The 19,561-nt window shown below is 37.5% G+C and overlaps 3 protein-coding genes across 3 annotated transcripts; 1 reads left to right on the forward strand and 2 right to left on the reverse strand.

Moving 5' to 3' along the window:
* Nucleotides 1–5,939: 5,939 nt before the first annotated feature.
* On the reverse strand, nt 5,940–8,215 carry LOC125231714 (juvenile hormone esterase-like). The gene is made up of 3 exons (XM_048137252.1): nt 7,999–8,215; nt 6,303–7,597; nt 5,940–6,201 (listed from the first exon to the last, which is right to left on the reverse strand). Exons 1-3 carry the CDS (start codon nt 8,128–8,130, stop codon nt 6,024–6,026), a joined length of 1,605 nt encoding a protein of 534 aa, XP_047993209.1. The 5' UTR covers nt 8,131–8,215; the 3' UTR covers nt 5,940–6,023.
* Nucleotides 8,216–14,866: 6,651 nt separating this feature from the next.
* LOC125232062 (10 kDa heat shock protein, mitochondrial-like) lies at nt 14,867–15,457 on the forward strand. Its single transcript, XM_048137678.1, has one exon. The coding sequence runs from the start codon at nt 14,983–14,985 to the stop codon at nt 15,292–15,294; it is 312 nt and encodes a 103-aa protein (XP_047993635.1). The 5' UTR covers nt 14,867–14,982; the 3' UTR covers nt 15,295–15,457.
* Nucleotides 15,458–16,360: 903 nt separating this feature from the next.
* LOC125232061 (glucose-fructose oxidoreductase domain-containing protein 1) lies at nt 16,361–18,425 on the reverse strand. The gene has a single exon (XM_048137677.1). It carries the CDS (start codon nt 18,227–18,229, stop codon nt 17,027–17,029), a length of 1,203 nt encoding a protein of 400 aa, XP_047993634.1. The 5' UTR covers nt 18,230–18,425; the 3' UTR covers nt 16,361–17,026.
* Between the last annotated feature and the right edge of the window lie 1,136 nt (nt 18,426–19,561).

Consider the following 19,561-nt stretch of genomic DNA (forward strand, 5'->3'; position numbering starts at 1 on the left):
GTTTGCCCTTTTGGCATGAAATGTTATGTTTCTGCATGTCAGTCGTTATTCAAAGGAACCTGAACTATTAAGCAGAACTAGTACATGGTCATAATAAAGCACGCGGTGCTTTGTGACCATCCACTTAATAAGGGTTCATCCCAGTAGTAAACGATTGCTTCACATGTCACATGTTTTTTACCTATTTATCTCAATTGTGCTGATCTACATGTCAACAAATTACATTATGTTTGCGCCAACTGGCAAAACACACAAAAAGTGCAAATAACCGCCACCCCTCGGCAGCCGCGCGATTATGATACAAGTGGCAATTCGGAGATGTTTAACATCCTGCAATTTCAACTCCTTGTTGCACCAACCCTGCTTCCCCTAACCAAACTTTAGCACAGACCACTAAGGCACACTTTTCTATACAGGGGAGATAAACGTGATTTCATTTCCTATATTTTAATCTCAGCTCTACGGGTACACGGTTAAAGCACATAAGAGCACAACTTGTCAGCAAATCGCAGTGGGTCTTTTGACTCGGTGCTGCTAGTTGAAGACCCACCAGATGTCAATACGTAGCGGCCCATTGTTAACAAATATGGATACAATTGTGCACAATGCATTACATTATTTAGTGAAGGCGAGTAGGCGACCGAGCCAAATGTCAGCTATTTGATAATTGGGTAACCATCGATCAAGCGACCTAATAATACGACAAATGGCACTACAACGCTGAGAGTACCATTTATTTCACCAGTTTAGACTGCTCAATGAAAAAATAATTAAAATATAAATTCTTTCATCAAGGATGAAAAATACATAATAATATTATTTTATCTTGGAGATTAACATTATCACGCTTATTTTTCCATCATAATATGTAATTATCATGCCCTAAACCCTATTAGCAATATTTATTACTTGTGTTATTGCGTGACGAGCTGTAAGTATCTTTGTTTGTTTAGCAAATATTAACTGTAGGTTGCGCAATAAGGTGACGCCACTGCCAGCGTCCGCGATAGCATTCAGATAAAGAATTTGGTGCCGTGCAATATCTCTAGAACAGTAGTCAATAGCTACAAGACTACAAGAAAGTCAACATCATAATATTTTTCAAGATTTTTGCCTCGCAGGGAGCGGGAATGTGACTTATGTGACATGTATGGTATGGAAAGAAAAAAATAACAGGATGTAACAAAAATAGTGGTCATCTGCAGCATTATGGTATCGTACGTGTTCTATGTAGGGTTTTTTTTGTATGTGGGTAAAGTCCAAAATTTGGCACCTGTTCATTAAACTAGAGGAAACCTGGCCTTATCTACTTTACTCAAAATTTTGTTCATCTTTAAAATATGTGTTCCTGATACTTACACCAAACTTCATGTTGCCACGAAATGATTAGATATAAAATTAAGTAATTAATAGTTCGAATACCAAGGGTCAGTTCAGTTGAACTTGCGTTCTGTCTGCACATTGCACAATCTTCCAACTCAGTTTAGCTCGGGCCGAAGGCGACACGACTTTAGGGTCTAAGGTCAGTCATTAAGTAATTCAGTACCTACATCTAGTTTTACCTTAGTTTGATTTGATAAAAAATGTAAATATCAAAAATTTCGTAGCCTATTACCTCATTCAGTGGTAGTTCAATAAACATTAACAATAGGATAGCAATAATACTAACATATAAACATGCCGACTGCCTCATAGAATTCTATACCAGTATCCTTTTTTACAACACAACAATAAGAGTTATTATGTACACTCAGAAACATTAAAGACATTTTTCAAGCTAATTGAACTAAAAGATAATTTTATTGTGTCGTCTGGGCATCAACAAAACCGAAAGGCTTTCGAGGTAGAAAGAGACAGTAAATCTTATAAGATAGGGGTTAAAAAGGGATGAAGGTATGGTTTGTTCTGTGGGAATCAAATCACGACTCACGCGCAGCCGTGAAAGGATCTCAAGACTTTTGTACACAGCGTGTTTCGTTTTTACAACTACACTACACGACTTAATTAATATTAGATTATTTATAATAAAATGTTGTATAATTATAACCTTTGTTTTTGGGTAATTTATTCTTTATTTTAATTTATATTGATGCGGTTATTAAGCGACTTAGCTTACCTATTATAAATGAGTAGTAATGTTTTGTTACAATTATTTGTAATATGCTCAGAGCAGGCAGAGTCACCTTAGTTTTAACGAATATATGAAAATATTCATAAAACTCTAGAGGTAGTTAAAATATAAAACGAGTTTTGTGACGATAACTAAGCATGAAATTTCAATAAAAATATTGTTTTTGTGTTAATTACATAAATTTTAAGCGATAATCAACATTCAGAATGTAAAAAAAGATTGATTTCATGCTTAATTGGCGTCACAAAACTGACAGTGTGTTAATTTTTGTTAACAACTTACGCTAATTGGGGGGACCAAAATTCTGAAAATATCCACATACTTACTGGCGTTTTGAATAATTATACGAATTTAGAATGCCGTAATATTTTTGTATGAAATATTTATTGCAGCGCCTGAAATATCCTATTATATACTACGTCAAATAATAATATAATATATTTTATTTGACGTAGGTATCCTAATGCACCGAGAGTCTTAAAGTGTAAGAGTCAACTGTTGAGACAAACGTCGAGATTGGAGCACGCTGTACCTGGTCGTGGGCAGGCTCGGATGCACCTGAGTATTTCACGCCGCGCCCCGCTGGCGCCGCGCCGCGACCGAGGTTTCTCCAAGCTCTAATGTCTCGCACCGACTTCCTACATAGGTACTTCACTGACATACTCTAAACCTGTGCTCTAAACCGAAGAATTATAATTATACTAGTGGGGTTATTACTGGCAGATTTGTAGATTGACCCAAGGAACAACTGTGCCAAGTGGCTTCCTTTGCGAACATTTTGCAAGGTCACTACCACTAATGACCCTACTATACTTAGTTTATTAACCGTTTGGAATTTTTTATCGACCGTTCTCGTGTTTTTCGAGTTATCTTGTCAGACGCCGGCGAACTGAACTGGATATTTCGTCCTTATACCGAACTATGGCGGATAAAGGATTATTTTTTTGGAAGTATCGAGGATTTCAACTAATGATCCAAATGTGTCTAGGAAACATTACCCGCTAGTAAAGTAACAAAATGATTAAAATATTAGTAAAATAGTACCGTCTACGTCATCATTTTCTAAGTTTTTAAACATCAATGGGTCACGACCAAGGCCTCTTAGTAATGCGCATGTAGTAATCGGTCGTTAAGCCGTGTACACCAGGAATAAAAATATTTTTTTTTACTCCTAACTGTTACTTAAGTCCGGCCTCCCGGCTTTAGCTAATAACCTCCTTTGTGCAACCTATTTCTAGCTTTCTGGGCACTGATATTTTGATTGATATGTGTCACTGTCAATGTCGATTTAAGAAGAACAAGAAAAAGAAAATTAATCAATTCATTTGGGCGGTGACGTCACAGCGTCCGTTGCGTCGTTTGCCCGGTGTTGGATTCCTATGTCTATAAGAGAAAATTCTGTCCTAAGTATCTAAACGTTATCAATGATATTTAATGTCCCCTTTTTAAGACGGCAAAGAGGTGTGTCCCAAATTGGTCAATTTTTGTTAGGTCAAAGACCAGTCAACGTTGGAACCGCTCGTCTAAGTTTTCATATCTTTATTTTCAGTAGGTAGGTATCCAATATAATTCGCTAGCATTCGCAGAAAGAAAGCTCGATTAAATACTCATACTGGTGTAAACATACATATCCAGATCCAGAGCGTGTTTTCATTTAAGCATAATCAACACGTTCTTTAACCGGTTTATAAAACACGTCACTATCAGTTTGTACTTTTAAATTTTAAAGTACCTAATTTTTGCAACGACTGGCCGGAGCAGGCGGCAATTCGTGATGAGTAGGAAGAAACAGGAGGCCTATGCCCAGCAGTGGGACACCAAATTAGGTTAGGTAAATAAAAAGATACGGTGGCGGATTCCTTGTTTAAGTAAAGATTATTATTCCAAACCTAGGTCAATAACAATATATTATTCACTGCCTCTAAACTTAACAAGAACGATACAGCTGTTAATTCTCAGCATGCTTTAAGCTCCGCCGCCCACGCGTCGAGTGTGTCCCGTAAATGGTATTAGCGCATTCTGATCCGGCCAGATTTCACGATCCTGCCGAGTACGAGTGCCGAGGAGTGCCGTCAGTGCCATTTCGGCGAAGCGGCCTGACAGCTGTGTCCACGAGATGATTTGTTCACAACTTGCATACACCATACCATAAATAATATATTGTACCAAAAGGCGATGCAGTACATTGTCAGTCATTGTCTATGTTTTAGATAGTTTGCAACTACATCATACATCATCATCATCATCTTGTATCTATATCAGTGCCAGTAGGCCTGCAGCTAAAATTGAATGAATTAAATTTATATGCAATATGCAATAGAACATACCTATACCTACTATTAGTGGATCTTAGCAAAATCTGCCCAGAATTAATGAGAAAAAAAAAAAAAAGAGAAAAATACAATGTAATATCTGATCAACAACATGGGTTTCGTAAATCTAAATGTACTTCCTTAGCAACATTTAAACTAGTAAGAAGTGTACTCGATGCGGTAGATAACAAAACACTGTCACTGTATTACTATTAGACATGACCAAAGCCTTTGATTATGTAAATCATAAGCGGCTGTTGGTAAAATTGTACAAATACGGCATACGTGGCCCTGCTCTTGAATGGATCAAAATGTATATTAGTGGTAGAACTCAGTGTGTAGAAACTGTCAGGTATTGTACGGTAACAAAATCTCTAAATAACTATAGGTCAAATTTTATCAATAATTATTATGGGGTGCCTCAAGGTAGTATTTTGGGTCCTCTTCTATTCATACTCTACATTAATGATATGCCCAAAAGCTTGCCACATGAAAGCCTGTTATTCGCAGATGACATATCAATTATAGTAAAATGTAACGATATCACGAATTATAATGATGATTTAAATAAGACCCTTAATCAAACAATTAAATGGTTAGAAAACAATAACTTGCAAATAAATCTAGACAAAACAAATTACATTCAATTTCATACTAATAAAGGCAACCTACTCCACTTAGATATACAATATGACGGCATCTCCATAAAAGAAGTACATGAAGCAAAATTCCTAGGTATATTTATAGACAATGAATTAAACTGGAGAGAACATGTGGATACACTATGTACCAAAATGAACAGGTTTGTATTTGCTCTAAGAAGGGTGAGTCAAACTGTATCTATTCAGGCAGCCTTAATAGCATATAATGGATATGTAAGTTCAAATTTAAGGTATGGGGTTCCAATATGGGGTAATAGCACCGACAAACTTAACGTATTTATTGTACAAAAGCACTGCATTAGAGCCATATTTTCCATTCATCCTCTAGACTCCTGCCGTCCATATTTTATAAAATATAACATACTTACTTTCCCCTGCCTCTATATTTATGAAGCATCCATTTTTGTCCATAAGTATAAATATCTGTTTGTAGCTCAAAACACTGTATGCTCCAGAGAAACTAGACCTAAGTATAAACATAGATTGCCTAAGCCGTATGTAAACTTGTCACTCACCGCAAAAAACTCCTATATCATGTGTATCACAATTTACAACAAGTTACCTGATCGCTTCAAACACATGAATATAAAATTATTTAAATCAAAAGTAAAACTGTGGCTTATCGAAAGATGTTTTTATTCAGTCAATGATTATTTAAGTTACACATAATAATGTTTATATGTAAGTTTAAGAAAAGGATCGATGTCTGAGAAAAGGTAAAGTCTCAGTGTAACTGAAAGTATAATTGTATATTTCGACCTGCAATGTAACCTGATTCTTATATACAATAAAAACTTTGAACTTTGAACTTTGAAAAAATGATGTAAACTGTCTAAATAAGGACCTTTTTAAAGATAGTAAAATATTTATTCATGAAGAATCCAAAAATAATGTAATGCTGTGGATACAAAGTATTAATTAACAATGACATTTAGGTGCATATTGACCGTTATAAAATTGCTCGAAGATCGCCGCTCGCGCCGTGTACGGGAAAGACCGCATGGTGAGCTGATCGTCGATCAACAGGCTGCGGCCCGAGGGTCCGAGGGGCTCCCACTTGGTCGTGATGATGCTGTCCACAGCAGGCGTGGGATCTCTGCGTAAAGTCAGAACACATATGTTGAAAGACTAAAAGTTCAAAGTAAATCTTCCTAAGTAATACTTAAACAATCTAGGCAAATAGCATAATAATCTTACCCATATTTAGCGAAATTGGTAAACAGCGTCACCATTCTGTCCCTCACGGTTTTGTCGGTGTCTGATATGTTGTCGGAGGGAACCACGGCAGAAGGCTGGATGTACCCGGAGTCGTCGCCGTGGCACGCGCCGGGAGATGTGATCCCAAGCTTCACCTTTAAATAATTTAGTTTTCCACTATACGCGAACTCATATAAGTATACTGAAGGGTTATTTTTCGATATCAACGTAGCAGAAATATAAATCCCGGCAATGAAATCGATGTCTGAGAAAAAGTCTATCGCATACTCGTCGTCTTCCCCGTAGCGGTTCTCGGCTTCCAAATATATCTTTTTTAATTTATTTTCTACTTCATCCTTTAATGCGTTATCGATTTCAAAAGGTAAATGGTCCAAAAATATTTTATCCTGCTTTAATTTATCCAGCAAGTGCGGACCATAAAACCGCAACAAAATGTTCTCGCGAGCGCAGAAGCCTGTCATGACAGGGACACGTGTGAATTCACCGTGAGATAATAAATCCAGGGGAGATTTATCCAAAAATGGCTCCCATCCGCTAGGTTTTTCAACTGACGGAACAAACCCAAAATAAAGTCCACCTTTCCTCTTAGTGGCATCCAGAGCTACCATAGATGCCAGAATTAGATCTTTACTAGGCAAACTCTTCAGTATTTTTATCAGCTGATCATCGTTTGGGTCGTTATTGTCTTTCATTGGTGGTAAATTTTGAATAATTTCCCTCATATTTTTATTTATAGCCCAGTTCAGTAGCGTAGATCCAGATTGCATAATTGCTTTATGAAAAAGGCCTTTGGCCATTAGTGATAGTAGAAGATATTCAACTGAAGAGCCACCAGCACTTACTCCAAATATAGTGACATTATTATGATCACCTCCGAATTTGTAGATATTTTGCTGTACCCATTTTAAAGCTTGGACTTGGTCCCTGAGTCCCATGTTGCCGGGAGCGTCTGGGCGATCAAGATTTAAGAATCCGAGAATGCCCAGTCGGTAGTTAAGGCTGACCATGACAACGTCTTGTTCGACGAGCCACTCTGGGCCGAGGTGCGAGGTGTCGGTGCCACATCCGAACATGAATCCGCCGCCATGGATAAACACCATCACCGGTAGCGCCTTGGTCTCTCCCGCCTCCGGCAGCGAGGGTGTGAAGACATTGAGGAACAAACAGTCTTCACTGCCTACAACGGTTTTGGACATCTTGTCAAATTGAATACAGATGTTACAATCTGCAGTCCCATCCCGCACTCCTTCCCACTGCTCGGGAGGTTCCGGAACCTAGAATAAAATCGTAAAATATCAAGCAGTTATTTTTGTATTTCAAATGTTATGTTAATGTACCCGCATTAGCCTTGCCAAACAAAAAAAAATAAAGTGCTAACTTATATTTTATTTATAATTATTTATTTATGAAACTCAATAATCTATTACGCTGCACGCTGGGGCTCGGGCTCACAAAAACTTCCCTTACCGGTCGACTATCAGTCCCAGTTTATCTCAGAAAATGCTCAGAAATGTTACGTATAAATAAATTTACAGTATATAAATAGGATGTGCAATCTGGTACGCGTTAAACGTAAAGTACCTACCTATAACGAATCATAATAATAGTCGCCATTATGTCCCTGAATTATCATAGAATGCATAAAAGTGCAATTTTTTAAAGTAATAAAACTTACCCTGAACCGCAACTCTCCAACAGGTGGCTTGGCATAAGGAATCCCTTTAAATCCATAGTAAACTTTGTTATTAATTTTCTTCTCGTAACCACGTATCTTGCCCTCATTAATGTCAATAACAGGGCTTGTCATGACGACGGTTATATCAGAATTATTGACAACAAATGAATAACCTCAAATGGCACGACGGTGACGAGAAAGGCCGGTCGCCTCTGTACCTACTTACTCAGTTACCAGCCAGTCTCGAAGTGGGGCGATTATGTGACTATGCTGTGAGACAGGTCGTTGGCAGCCCGATCACTAGATGGCGTGAATTTCAGTATACTTGTTGAAGAAAATATTGAACAAGCGTTGAAGATTACAAAAAGTGCATTCATTTCACGACTGGTCTGACTCAGTGGGTAACAGCGACCCCGACTGTGATCTGTAATGACGATGATCCTGGGTTCGAATTCGAATCCTCTTTATGGCTTGAATTTGTGTCATGAACACAGAGTGGTAGATAATTGTTATACATATTTATAGCGCTCCTCAGGAATTGAAATAATTATTACCCGCTGAGAAATATGTCATTAAAAATAAGTACCTATTATCGACCTCCATCTACTTGCCAAAATTAAGATATCAATGACAGCTTGACAGCATTAAATATTGTAACTTTTGATTAGGTATGCTTAGAACTCAGAGCATTAAATATTTTTCCCCTCACTAGCTCGGAAACACGTGTTTTGTCCTTTAATACCAGCGGGTAAAAACGCATTTTATCCACTAGTGGGTAAAGTAATTTGACCTTGAATAAAGTCAAATTAACTGCTTTAAAATTGATAAAAGTAAGTGAATCTAGTAATAAAGATGATTTACCACCCGTGGAACTACTGGAAGCAGTGATGAACGCATTTTTTGCGTTGTAGTTTCCTCGCTACAGTGAGGGGAAAAGTTTTGTGTTACACTCGGGTGCAAATGTATTTTACTTCTCGTGTGTTAAAAAACTCGCAAGTTCAGGATTCTATTCTCGAACCACTCGCTTCGCTCGTGGTTCAACTATAGAATCCTATCACTTGCTCGTTTTTCAATTCCACACTCGGCGTTAAAATACAACTTTGCCCCCTTGTATAACAAATAACTATTTTCTTAAATCTGTGGCTTAGAATAAACAAGTCAGGCGTTTTTTGGTCCAGCCTCCTCAGTTCAGCAAACTTGTTTGGTCATCAATAATCCACAGGCTCCGTGCTAGACATTAGCCACCTGCGAAGAAAAGCACACATTTTTGTAAAAAATATACGCGCACATAATTTAGCCATCGCATAATGTAATTAATGGAATACTTTGGCTAGAAAATAGGTTATGCGCCCAGACTAAGATAGCCCAGACTAAGATTTCCCAAACCAGACAGACTTAGATTTTTAGGGTTCCGTAGTCAACTAGGAACCCTTATAGTTTCGCCATGTCTGTCTGTCCGTCCGTCCGTCCGTCCGTCCGTCCGTCCGTCCGCGGATAATCTCAGTAACCGTTAGCACTAGAAAGCTGAAATTTGGTACCAATTTGTATATCAATCACGCCAACAAAGTGCAAAAATAAAAAATGGAAAAAAATGTTTTATTAGGGTACCCCCCCTAAATGTAAAGTGGGGGCTGATATTTTTTTTCATTCCAACCCCAACGTGTGATATATTGTTGAATAGGTATTTAAAAATAAATAAGGGTTTACTAAGATCGTTTTTTGATAATATTAATATTTTTGGAAATAATCGCTCCTAAAGGAAAAAAAGTGCGTCCCCCCCTCTAACTTTTGAACCATATGTTTAAAAAATATGAAAAAATCACAAAAGTAGAACTTTATAAGGACTTTCTAGGAAAATTGTTTTGAACTTGATAGGTTCAGTAGTTTTTGAGAAAAATACGGAAAACTACGGAACCCTACACCTAGCGTGGCCCGACACGCTCTTGGCCGGTTTTTGTCATGTCTTTACGCAAGAATTCAATATGATTTTGTGATAGATACTGCGTATTTATATAAGTACGAGGTATACTCGCACCTCGTACTTACATAAATACGTAGTATTTATCACCTTAAAGTATATGTATACTTAGGTATATATCTAGTTAACAGCACAATTGTGCGTATGTTTTACAAACTTTAGGTCGCCTAATTAAAGGCTTTGTTTCGCGTCCACAATTAGAACGCTTCACACTAAACTGATTCAAATCCTTCGCCGAGATAGCCGGATGCGCACCTGTGCGCCTGCGTGAGAACCGACCACGATCTCTTCCAGACCCACTGCCAGGCGCCCGCGCAGCCCTCTAACAAACCTCCACTGAACTACCACTCGTGTCTCCTAAACTATAAGACCCTTGAGCCGTTTTCTCGGCGGCGACGCAAGATTGCACTGTGTACATAAGGCTATACAGCCAGGCTGTGTTTGTTGTGTTATTTTGTCCGCTTTGAACATCCGCGTACGGCTATTATCGCAACTTTTTACTGTAAAGTAACCAGGCTCGATTAGGAAAATGCTGAGATTATCTTCGGTTATTTTCTTGCTAAGATTTTTTTATACGAAATATCAGGGACCGAGCAACCTGTAATAAAACGACATAAACTGAGCACCGTAATTCTTGAGAACTGCATTTTAAAATACTCTCAAGTAAGTAACCGTTACGTTGTAAATATAATATCTTTTTGGTATATGAATGTAAAACCGACGTGTAAAACCGACCATGACAATGCCTTGACTACTCTTTATTCATAAACGTTCACTAAAGTTATCAAGCCGATAAATTTCGTTTGTCCCTTTCTATCGCACCAATACGTCGAAAAGGGACAAACGAAATTTATCGGCTTGATAACTTTAGTGAACGTTTGTTAATGAGGGGGTTAATGTAGGTAAGTAACACGTAGTCCTATTAAAACGTACTGTGCTTGACCAGACCACTCTACGAAACAATGAATTAATTGCACAGTTAAGTACCTACTTCGTCAAGTGAAATGTCTCACCAATTTTCAAAAACGAGTCATGGTCGCCCTACACCGAACACGTGAGCTGTTTGCAAAATTCGCGTCGGCAGGGCCGTGTGAACCTGTACACAATTTGGTCTTTTTGCATTTTTCCACTCTATACAAAATCTTTTTACGGGTCTATTCATTTCGCTTTGTCGATTCTCTAATATTTTGCGCGGGCTTCGGCCAATTATATCTTCTTTATTATACTTAGTTATCATGACGCAAAAACATTTATGGTATCATGACGTTAGTACGGTAGGTTCTATTTTGTTTTTTTTTTTTAATCATGACATTTTTATGTTTTTACAGGCTATTGATATATGTATCTGAACGCTGTGTGCAGAGTAGATATACATGAGTAAAGTCAACCAATTGGAACCCTAGGCCCCTGTAGAACTATGTCATAGTGACGTTATAAATCAGATTGTAAGAAATCTCTTACTGCTTGTCATTTTGACATGGTTGAAGAGTGGCCTAGGGTTCCAATTGGTTACCTGTACATAAGAACCTTCTGCCGAAACTAAATATCATCCTTTCTTCAGCACCGGATTAGATAATTTACTTTACATTATAAACAGGTCTTAAAATATTAGAACTTATTTACAATTCTTTCAGCGCTAATTAGGACACGTTATCGTGTTGCTTCTACAACGCATTTTCGCTACATACCGGAAAACCCACATTATTGACAACGATATATTATGAGTGAGTTGAAAAGCCATAGCCATGAATGGAAACCATGAAAGAGCTATCTACGGTCGACGCTACAGATTTCAGCTCAATTAAGTACTCTCAAACTACTGTGACGTTAAGGTGTCTCTATTTCTGAAACAATATTAGGTGTATAGTCTATCACCTGATTTCATGATGAGACATAGGTACATTAATTTTATTAATATAGGCACTACATCTATAATATGTTTGAATCGATTAACAATCAATTAACATTCAACTGTCAACGCCGTTAAACAATAACTGGCCTAAACCCTTTGCTGTAAACAATAGGCCCTCTTTGCTTTCATGTGGCCGCATAAACGCGGAGGCGGTCATAAATTGCGATTCGCGCACACACATCGTCACACGCATGCGTGTACGCATAGGGGATTATTGCGGATGTGTGCGTAGCTGTGATTGTGTGTCCGCGGTGCGCAGGTGTGCCTGAGACTGGCCGGCGTCACGGCGTCGGCACTTGCGTACTTGATGCGGACATGACTCGGGTTGGATGACCAAAAACGATGGACGGTAAAAGATGTTTGACGACGATTGACGCTAAAGGCGAACATAATCAGTGAAGCGTCAAAGTTTTCCGTGGGGTAAAATAGAATATATGTAGGTACCTACATATGTAAAATATAAACAATATAATTATGTATTATGTAACTCGTACATAAGTATGAAATAAAACTAAGGAAACGGATTATATCGCGTATAATGAATTTACAATTCATCCCGACGTTTTTATTTCACGAGTAACTATCGCGGTAACCGAAGACAATATTTCGTACATAAGAACCTATGTAAACTAGTGAGCCGCCCCGGCTTCACGCGGGTAAAACCTTAGGGCCTTAACACACTTGCGATATGCGAGCGAGTTGAAAGCAAAGCGAACGCGCAGCGAGTTCGCCGCGAGTGCGCAGCGAGTTCCCCGCGTATAGACTTGAGACTGCTTATCATGCTGTATATTCGTCAGCAAAATTCATTTCTACCCACTTTAGTTTAAGTCGATATTTATAGTAGTCCACGAATATGGGCAGATGGACAAGCAACAATAATGGCACCGGAAGATTCAAACACTTGCAATGGATATCGTGACGCACTCGCGGCGCTGCGCGTTCGCTTTGCTTTAAACTCGCTCACAAAATTAAATCTCAAGTGTGATAAGGTCCTAACCTAGTATAGCGTACCTACACCTAAACCTTCCTCAAGAATCTAATGGTGCTGCCACACTGGCTGTTATAAACATTGGGGTAATTTCGAAGCACAGAACTGCTCGGGTAATTTCGAAAGGGGAATCTTGATATGATGGAAATAATGGTGATTTTTATGTGACTTTCCCAATGCACCCTAACCACATCTCGGACACTGGCGATCAAATATATGAAAGAGGCGCGTTCTTAGCACACATTCTAAGCTCGTGTAGGTGAACGCGTACCATGCTTGTATGAGTGAGATATGACCGGTCGACCGTTCGCGTTTTTGACAGGCGGTAACTGTGAGGTAACCGAGCGGGGGTGGGGGAACTTTCAGCGGGGAGCGGGAGTGGCCATACTGTACGATAGTAGTCTTTATTATACTGTGCTATAACATTTATGATAGCCAGTGTCACAACAGCATAATGCCTGATTGAAACCACCACCAGAAAAACTGCATGATATTCTGTCTAGAATTTCTAGAAATATGTTTACCGCGAACATAAAGACAGACAGACGCAACGGGGGACTTAGTTTTGTAAGGTGTAATAGACAAATTATCTTCATGGGAAAATTAGTGATTACTGCAGAAACACAAGATATAAACAACAATCCATTTATTTGGCACATTGGATACAATACCTTAATCCAACTACATATATAATTCAATCAATCAATATGAATATTCTTTATTCAAATAGGCTTACAATAAACACTTTCAATTAGTCAACAATAATGTACAATTTTCATCGTACTCTAAATATCAGAGCAATTTATTGGTGCAAATGGTGCAATGATCAATTATTGTTTCAAAACTACATTGAATTAAAAAATAATAATGTCAATCTAAATGATGATGAATGATCATGATGTGACTAGTCTAGAAACTTCTAGAATAAATTCTAAATGTCAAAAAATAATTACATTATAAAAAAATAATTGAAACGATAGGAGCGATTTTATCATAGAAGTAGGAAGCGTAAGCAAAATGATAGAGGTCTGTTGGTTTTGGTTTTGATTAAGAAATAGTACAGTAAATTAAAACACGACCGGGAGAAGTGTTTTAAATCGACACGAGATTTTTATTTTATTAAAGACCGTTTTGTTCTGGGAACTAAAGTAATGCTTTAATTTAATGAGTTTAATGCATAAATGGGAAGTGGGCATAATTATAATAGCATGCATGATTTGACCCGGACATATTAATATAAAATAAGGGCTTGTAAATTATTGCAACTCTAGGAAGTACGAGCGCCATCTATATAAATAAATTGTAACTAACATGACTACTAGCAAAGAGAATAGAGACTTCGAAGTTATATCTTTAAGAATCGTACCTCCATTTTTCAGAGCCACCTATTATTTGCCTACATATTTTTCAAAGTGTGTATTGACGTGATATCATGATTTTAAAATAAAGAAATATGTCATTTGTTCTTCTAAAAAATACAAACACGCAAAAATATTTGAGGAAAATATGATTTTGACCACTTTCAGGCTGCAAACAGCGCCATCTAGTTTTAAGCATAAATGGCCCATACATTCAGGGGTACACTTTTTTGTATGGGCTTTGTCAGTCCAGTATTAAATCGTTTTTGATTTCAAGTAATGCGAATATTGGGAATGTTGCCTACAACACTGAATACCATTCTATTCAATATACTCTATGGTTCCAGCTTAACGAAAACTAAATATTTTGATTTAGCTGCCATCTGTAATTTTCTTAGGAACTAATATATTAGTTCATCTACTCGCCAACAGATGGCCATAGAGTTCGCAGTGTATTATTTTTCATTTTAAAATAAACTTATTAATTAAATAAATTTTGTGGCGTCATTAAATTTGAATTACCTGTATTTTTAATCATATACGAAACTATGCATTCCCAACGTTCTCATTGAACATAGACAATAGAATGGCAACCCTGAACACACATGGGCCCATTCTTCCTTCCGTCCGTCAAATTCGTTCGCCGGCTCCGACAGATGAGAATTTTCTAGATTGGAAGCAGATAACCTAAAACCGCTCTGCACTTCACTTGTTTTAATCTCTGTCAAAAGGCACAAATAATCCTAAAATGGCATCCGCGGCAAGGAAACTAGTCCCTCTTTTGGATCGTGTTCTGATTAAACGCGCTGAGGCTGTAACCAAGACAGCGGGAGGTATCGTGCTCCCTGAAAAAGCGCAGAGTAAAGTTCTCCACGGAGAAGTCATCGCTGTGGGACCCGGTGCCAGGAAGGACAATGGAGATTTCATCCCTTTGATGGTGAAAGTCGGCGACAAGGTGCTTCTCCCTGAATATGGCGGCACCAAGGTCTCTTTGGACTCCGAAGAAAAGGAGTACCACCTCTTCAGAGAATCTGATATACTGGCGAAAATCGACAACTAAATTAGTGCATAGCTTTAAATTTTACGTGGTTCAAATTGGTTAGACATAAACTTTAGAAATCGTAGTGTATGAACATGATGTGATTGTGTAATATGTTGGTTGCTGATGAAACATGGAAATAATGTTGTCTCCGTTGCATTTCTTATTATAATTGTTACTAAAATTTATTGCCTATTATTTCTTTAACTTCCTACCCGTACCTAAGACCTGTAGACTCTTCTCTTTCCGAACGGACTATACTGTACTTTAGGCAGTGTTGAAACCTGTTATGTACATTCAATTCTATCTAATTTGAATAGTAATCTAAAAAAAATTTAGTTAATTCATCCCATTAACTGTTTAACATAAGCATTTCACTATGACCTGAATTTAGGAGTTTCTTTGCAGTTGGCAGCCTTGTGATAGTCTAGTACACACACTGCCTTATACTTACATATGCACACTGTCTTAATACTTAATCTTGATTGAGGTGTGAGGTCAATAATAGATCTCTTTCTTTATCCTGTCTACCTCATTCAATATGCACCACCCTTCATGGTTCTATGCAGCCTGGATCCACTTTTGCTTACTTGCAGCTGCCAAGTGTAATCCAAATGAATGTCACATATAAAATTGCCATTACAATTGTCCACAAAGAACAAGCCACCTAGGGAAAAACTGCTGTCCCTGTTCTAGAAGACTCTTGAATCAACCCCTCGAACACCTAGTCCCATATTTGACAGGTAATAAACAAATTCATTAAAAAAATTGACTTCAACAATCCAAGGGTTAACTTTATTTAATTCTACATATGTGAGTGTGCATGGGAAAACGTCCCACTTTGTCAATTGCTATAAAGCCACTTTGTCAGTTCATTCATATAAAGATACAAGTCAATCTGGCCTTAATGGTAACTGACAAAGTGGGATGTTTTACTAAACACACTCACATATACATCTTGTTCAGTTCTTACATTTATTCAAAAATGAAATGTACTAAAATGCCTTGTGTTAAAGTCCAAACTGTGTCCATAAATCATAAAGATATAATTAATGGTTGTTGATAAGGAAGTAAGTGAAAAGCATTGTAAGTTAGACACAAGTATAATTTTATCACAGTGAATACATCTGTTCAAAATAATTCAAATAATGTTAACTTTTATCAAGGTAGTTCATAGCATGCTAAATAATGAGAATTCAAATGAATACTTAGTTAATAATTACAAAATACAGGCATTTTTATTTATGTATCCAGATCCAAGTGCAGACCATAAACTTAAACTGGCTTCATTTATTTTAATTTTTTTTCTGAAATAACAACTTTGTGTATTTCTTACAAATGGGCAAGCTCCAAAAAAATTTTTTTTTTAAAAGCAACAACTTCATCACTGCCACAATTTATTTTTTACTTGATTGTTACCTAACAATATTTTTTTATAACTTATCATGTTTTACTTAAGCTTGCAAACTAGTAATTTACTACATTAAATGACTACAATTGGACATAAAATTATCATTTTCATCATTATAATACTGTGTATAACTAACTGCAAAATAATACCTTAGAAGACATTTGAAAAAGCAATGAAGAATACTGAATGCAAGATAGGCAAATATTACCTTTTAACCATTTCAAATTAACAGGCATAATAATACATGGAACAATACACATTAACCGACATTAACAAATAATATGCTTACAATGTAATTAAGGTACTTGATAATGGCATATCAAAACTTGATTTAAAAGCAATCTATTGTAAAGATATAGCAGTTCGGCGAACTGCAGCTGACAGAGCCGGGTTGGGATCTGGAGGCTCCGTCAACAACTGCACTGACGTCCAGCAGCCATCTTCACATGACTGGCGGAGCGCTTCCATTGCCGCCTGCACCCTCTGCCCGTCCTCGAATGTAGCAGCAGCTCTCACAGGCTCCTTTATCCAATCCATTTGCTCTTTCACAGGCAAGAAGGCTTCTTTTAAAGCACTAATCATTTTACATAAGCCTTTTATATAAGGCTTAGGAATAACACTAGACGCACAACTCAGGTCTTCCACATCAACATAAATGACCTCCTCCTTCTCATGGCCTCTCTTGCTCTCCTCCTCTATTTTCATTGAATTAGGTTTGTGCAGTCTGCCATGTAAGTCCCCACCTCGGACAACCAAATAACCCTTCTTACTACACATGTATATCTCTTGGTTGAAGCAGGGCCCCGGCAAGTGGTTGTTGAGAGTGGCCGTCACTAACAAACCTTTATCCATTTGCAGTTGGAATGTGCAGAAGTCAGGAGCTGTTATTTTTCTGATGCCATTAACTTTGGTTGTCTCCTCAACAAATGTTCTCAACACTCCATGTACTTTAACAACTTTCTGTCCAGTTAAAAATGTAACTAAGTCTATTACATGACTGCCGACTAATGTTAGTGTACCACCTCCCATAGTATCATCACACAACCAGTTGTATGTGTCTCCTAATAATGAGCCCATTTGTACTCTTACATCCATCAGAGTTAGTTCATCTGGACTTCCAAGATAACCATCCTGGATACATTTCCTCATATGGCTGAACGCAGGCAAGAATCGCAGTGAATGATTGATAATTGATATCAGAGTGGGGTAGTACTGGGCGGCGCGCACCATTTTAAGAGCCTCAGCTTGACAAAGCCCAGCCGGTTTGTCGCACACCACATGCTTACCGATCCCTAAGGCCTTTACAGAAATCTGAGCGTGTAAGTTTGGAGCACAAACAATGAACACAAGATTTACATTCTTCTTTAAAAGGACATCATCGATTTTGTTAGTGAAGAACGGTATTTTGAGTTCTTTAGCAACAGCCTCGGCTTCTTGCAGCGTGACTCCCCATATTGCTTCGACGACGAATCCTTTTTCTCTCAAAAATGGCACAAGCACCTTGGCGACTGAGCCAGTCCCGAAGACTCCGATGCCCGGCAGCATCCTAAATTCCTAACGGTTCTAATAACTATTCACACATGGCTGCTGCGCACCGAGTTGGGAAAGTGAATTGCCTGAATGCTAACTTGTTTTAGACATAACAATTATATTTTCAATACAATTTAATACTGATTTACGATCTTTCGACAGTTTATTAAGGAAACAATCAACTTTATCGATAAAAAATTGGTAAATACGCACTGACAATACTGACAATTGTCAACGTCAATTTGACAAGTGCTTAAGTTTGTTCGAGACATGCTGCATGCTGTTCAATAAGCAATTCATTTAAGCCTACAGATTTGAGTGACCGTCTATTTATTATAGTATACTGATGTTATTTTAATTTGATATTGAGAGTTTATTACTCAAATTATATTTTTTTGCCCTAGTTTTTGTCCACATTTTAAATAACAAAAAATTTACTAAATTTGTGTAATATGCTAAGGTGCATTAGGGTAGTTCCGAAAGTAGTCTAATTTCGAAAGTCGCATAAAAATCACAATAAAATTATTTCCATCATATCAAGATTCCTCTTTCGAAGTTACCCGAGCATTTCTGTCATTCGTAATTACCCTAATGCACTTACGAAGTATCTTTTTCTGTACATAAATACTGTTTTTTCCCCGCACTAGTTCGCAATGTACTGGTCGAAACATCAAAGGGCCAGGATATGTACTGAAAAACGGTCGACATTTCCTTTTTTCCGTCTTGTATCGTAATATTCGTAATGTACTATTTTGTATTAGGTATTATTCGTACGGAAAAGTGGTAATTTCGAACGAGTGACGACAAATATATCGACCTTAGACTAAATACACCGTGTTTCACTTAACACTAAAAACCTGAAAACAGTTTGTTCAGAATCGAGAGTAGAATCGATTGAGCTATATCTTGATGGGGGTAATATTTTTATTTAAATTAGTATTATTAATTATTTTTTACGTGCCCATTCTATTGTACTCGTAATACAACATTGTGTATATCGCATTGCTAAGAGGTTGTTTACCTTTTTTCAGTATTTAGGGGTATTAATACTGGCTGGTTACTTGGACGATTTTTTTTTCCGCTACTAGTTTGACGTTGTTTGTCAGTTTAATCTTAATGTTTATCATAAGTCATAACAAATTGAACTCGTAGCTAATTACAACCTTGTCATTTTGAATATTGAGTTTATTTGCTTACTGCGATTACCTGTCCAATTTGAAGTTTACTGTGACAAAGCTTTAAAGTGTTCAGTTCAGTTCAGTTTTTAAAATTAAATGGCTTCAGTCCATTGGGACTATTTCGCCAGTGTCAGGTGATATGAGCTAATATTAGTAATTTTTGTACGGT

The sequence above is a fragment of the Leguminivora glycinivorella genome, chromosome 12 (genome assembly GCF_023078275.1).
Source record: "Leguminivora glycinivorella isolate SPB_JAAS2020 chromosome 12, LegGlyc_1.1, whole genome shotgun sequence".
In the NCBI taxonomy this organism is placed as follows: Eukaryota; Metazoa; Arthropoda; class Insecta; order Lepidoptera; family Tortricidae; genus Leguminivora; species Leguminivora glycinivorella.

Excerpts from the sequence above, each read along its gene's own strand:
- LOC125231714 (XM_048137252.1), bottom strand. The coding sequence starts at position 8,130 with ATGACAAGCCCTGTTATTGACATTAATGAGGGCAAGATACGTGGTTAC. Across the intron at positions 7,598-7,998 it reads TTGGAGAGTTGCGGTTCAGG|GTTCCGGAACCTCCCGAGCA; the intron begins GTAAGTTTTATT and ends ATTTTATTCTAG. Across the intron at positions 6,202-6,302 it reads ACCAATTTCGCTAAATATGG|AGATCCCACGCCTGCTGTGG; the intron begins GTAAGATTATTA and ends GACTTTACGCAG.
- LOC125232061 (XM_048137677.1), bottom strand. The coding sequence starts at position 18,229 with ATGCTGCCGGGCATCGGAGTCTTCGGGACTGGCTCAGTCGCCAAGGTG.
- LOC125232062 (XM_048137678.1), top strand. The coding sequence starts at position 14,983 with ATGGCATCCGCGGCAAGGAAACTAGTCCCTCTTTTGGATCGTGTTCTG.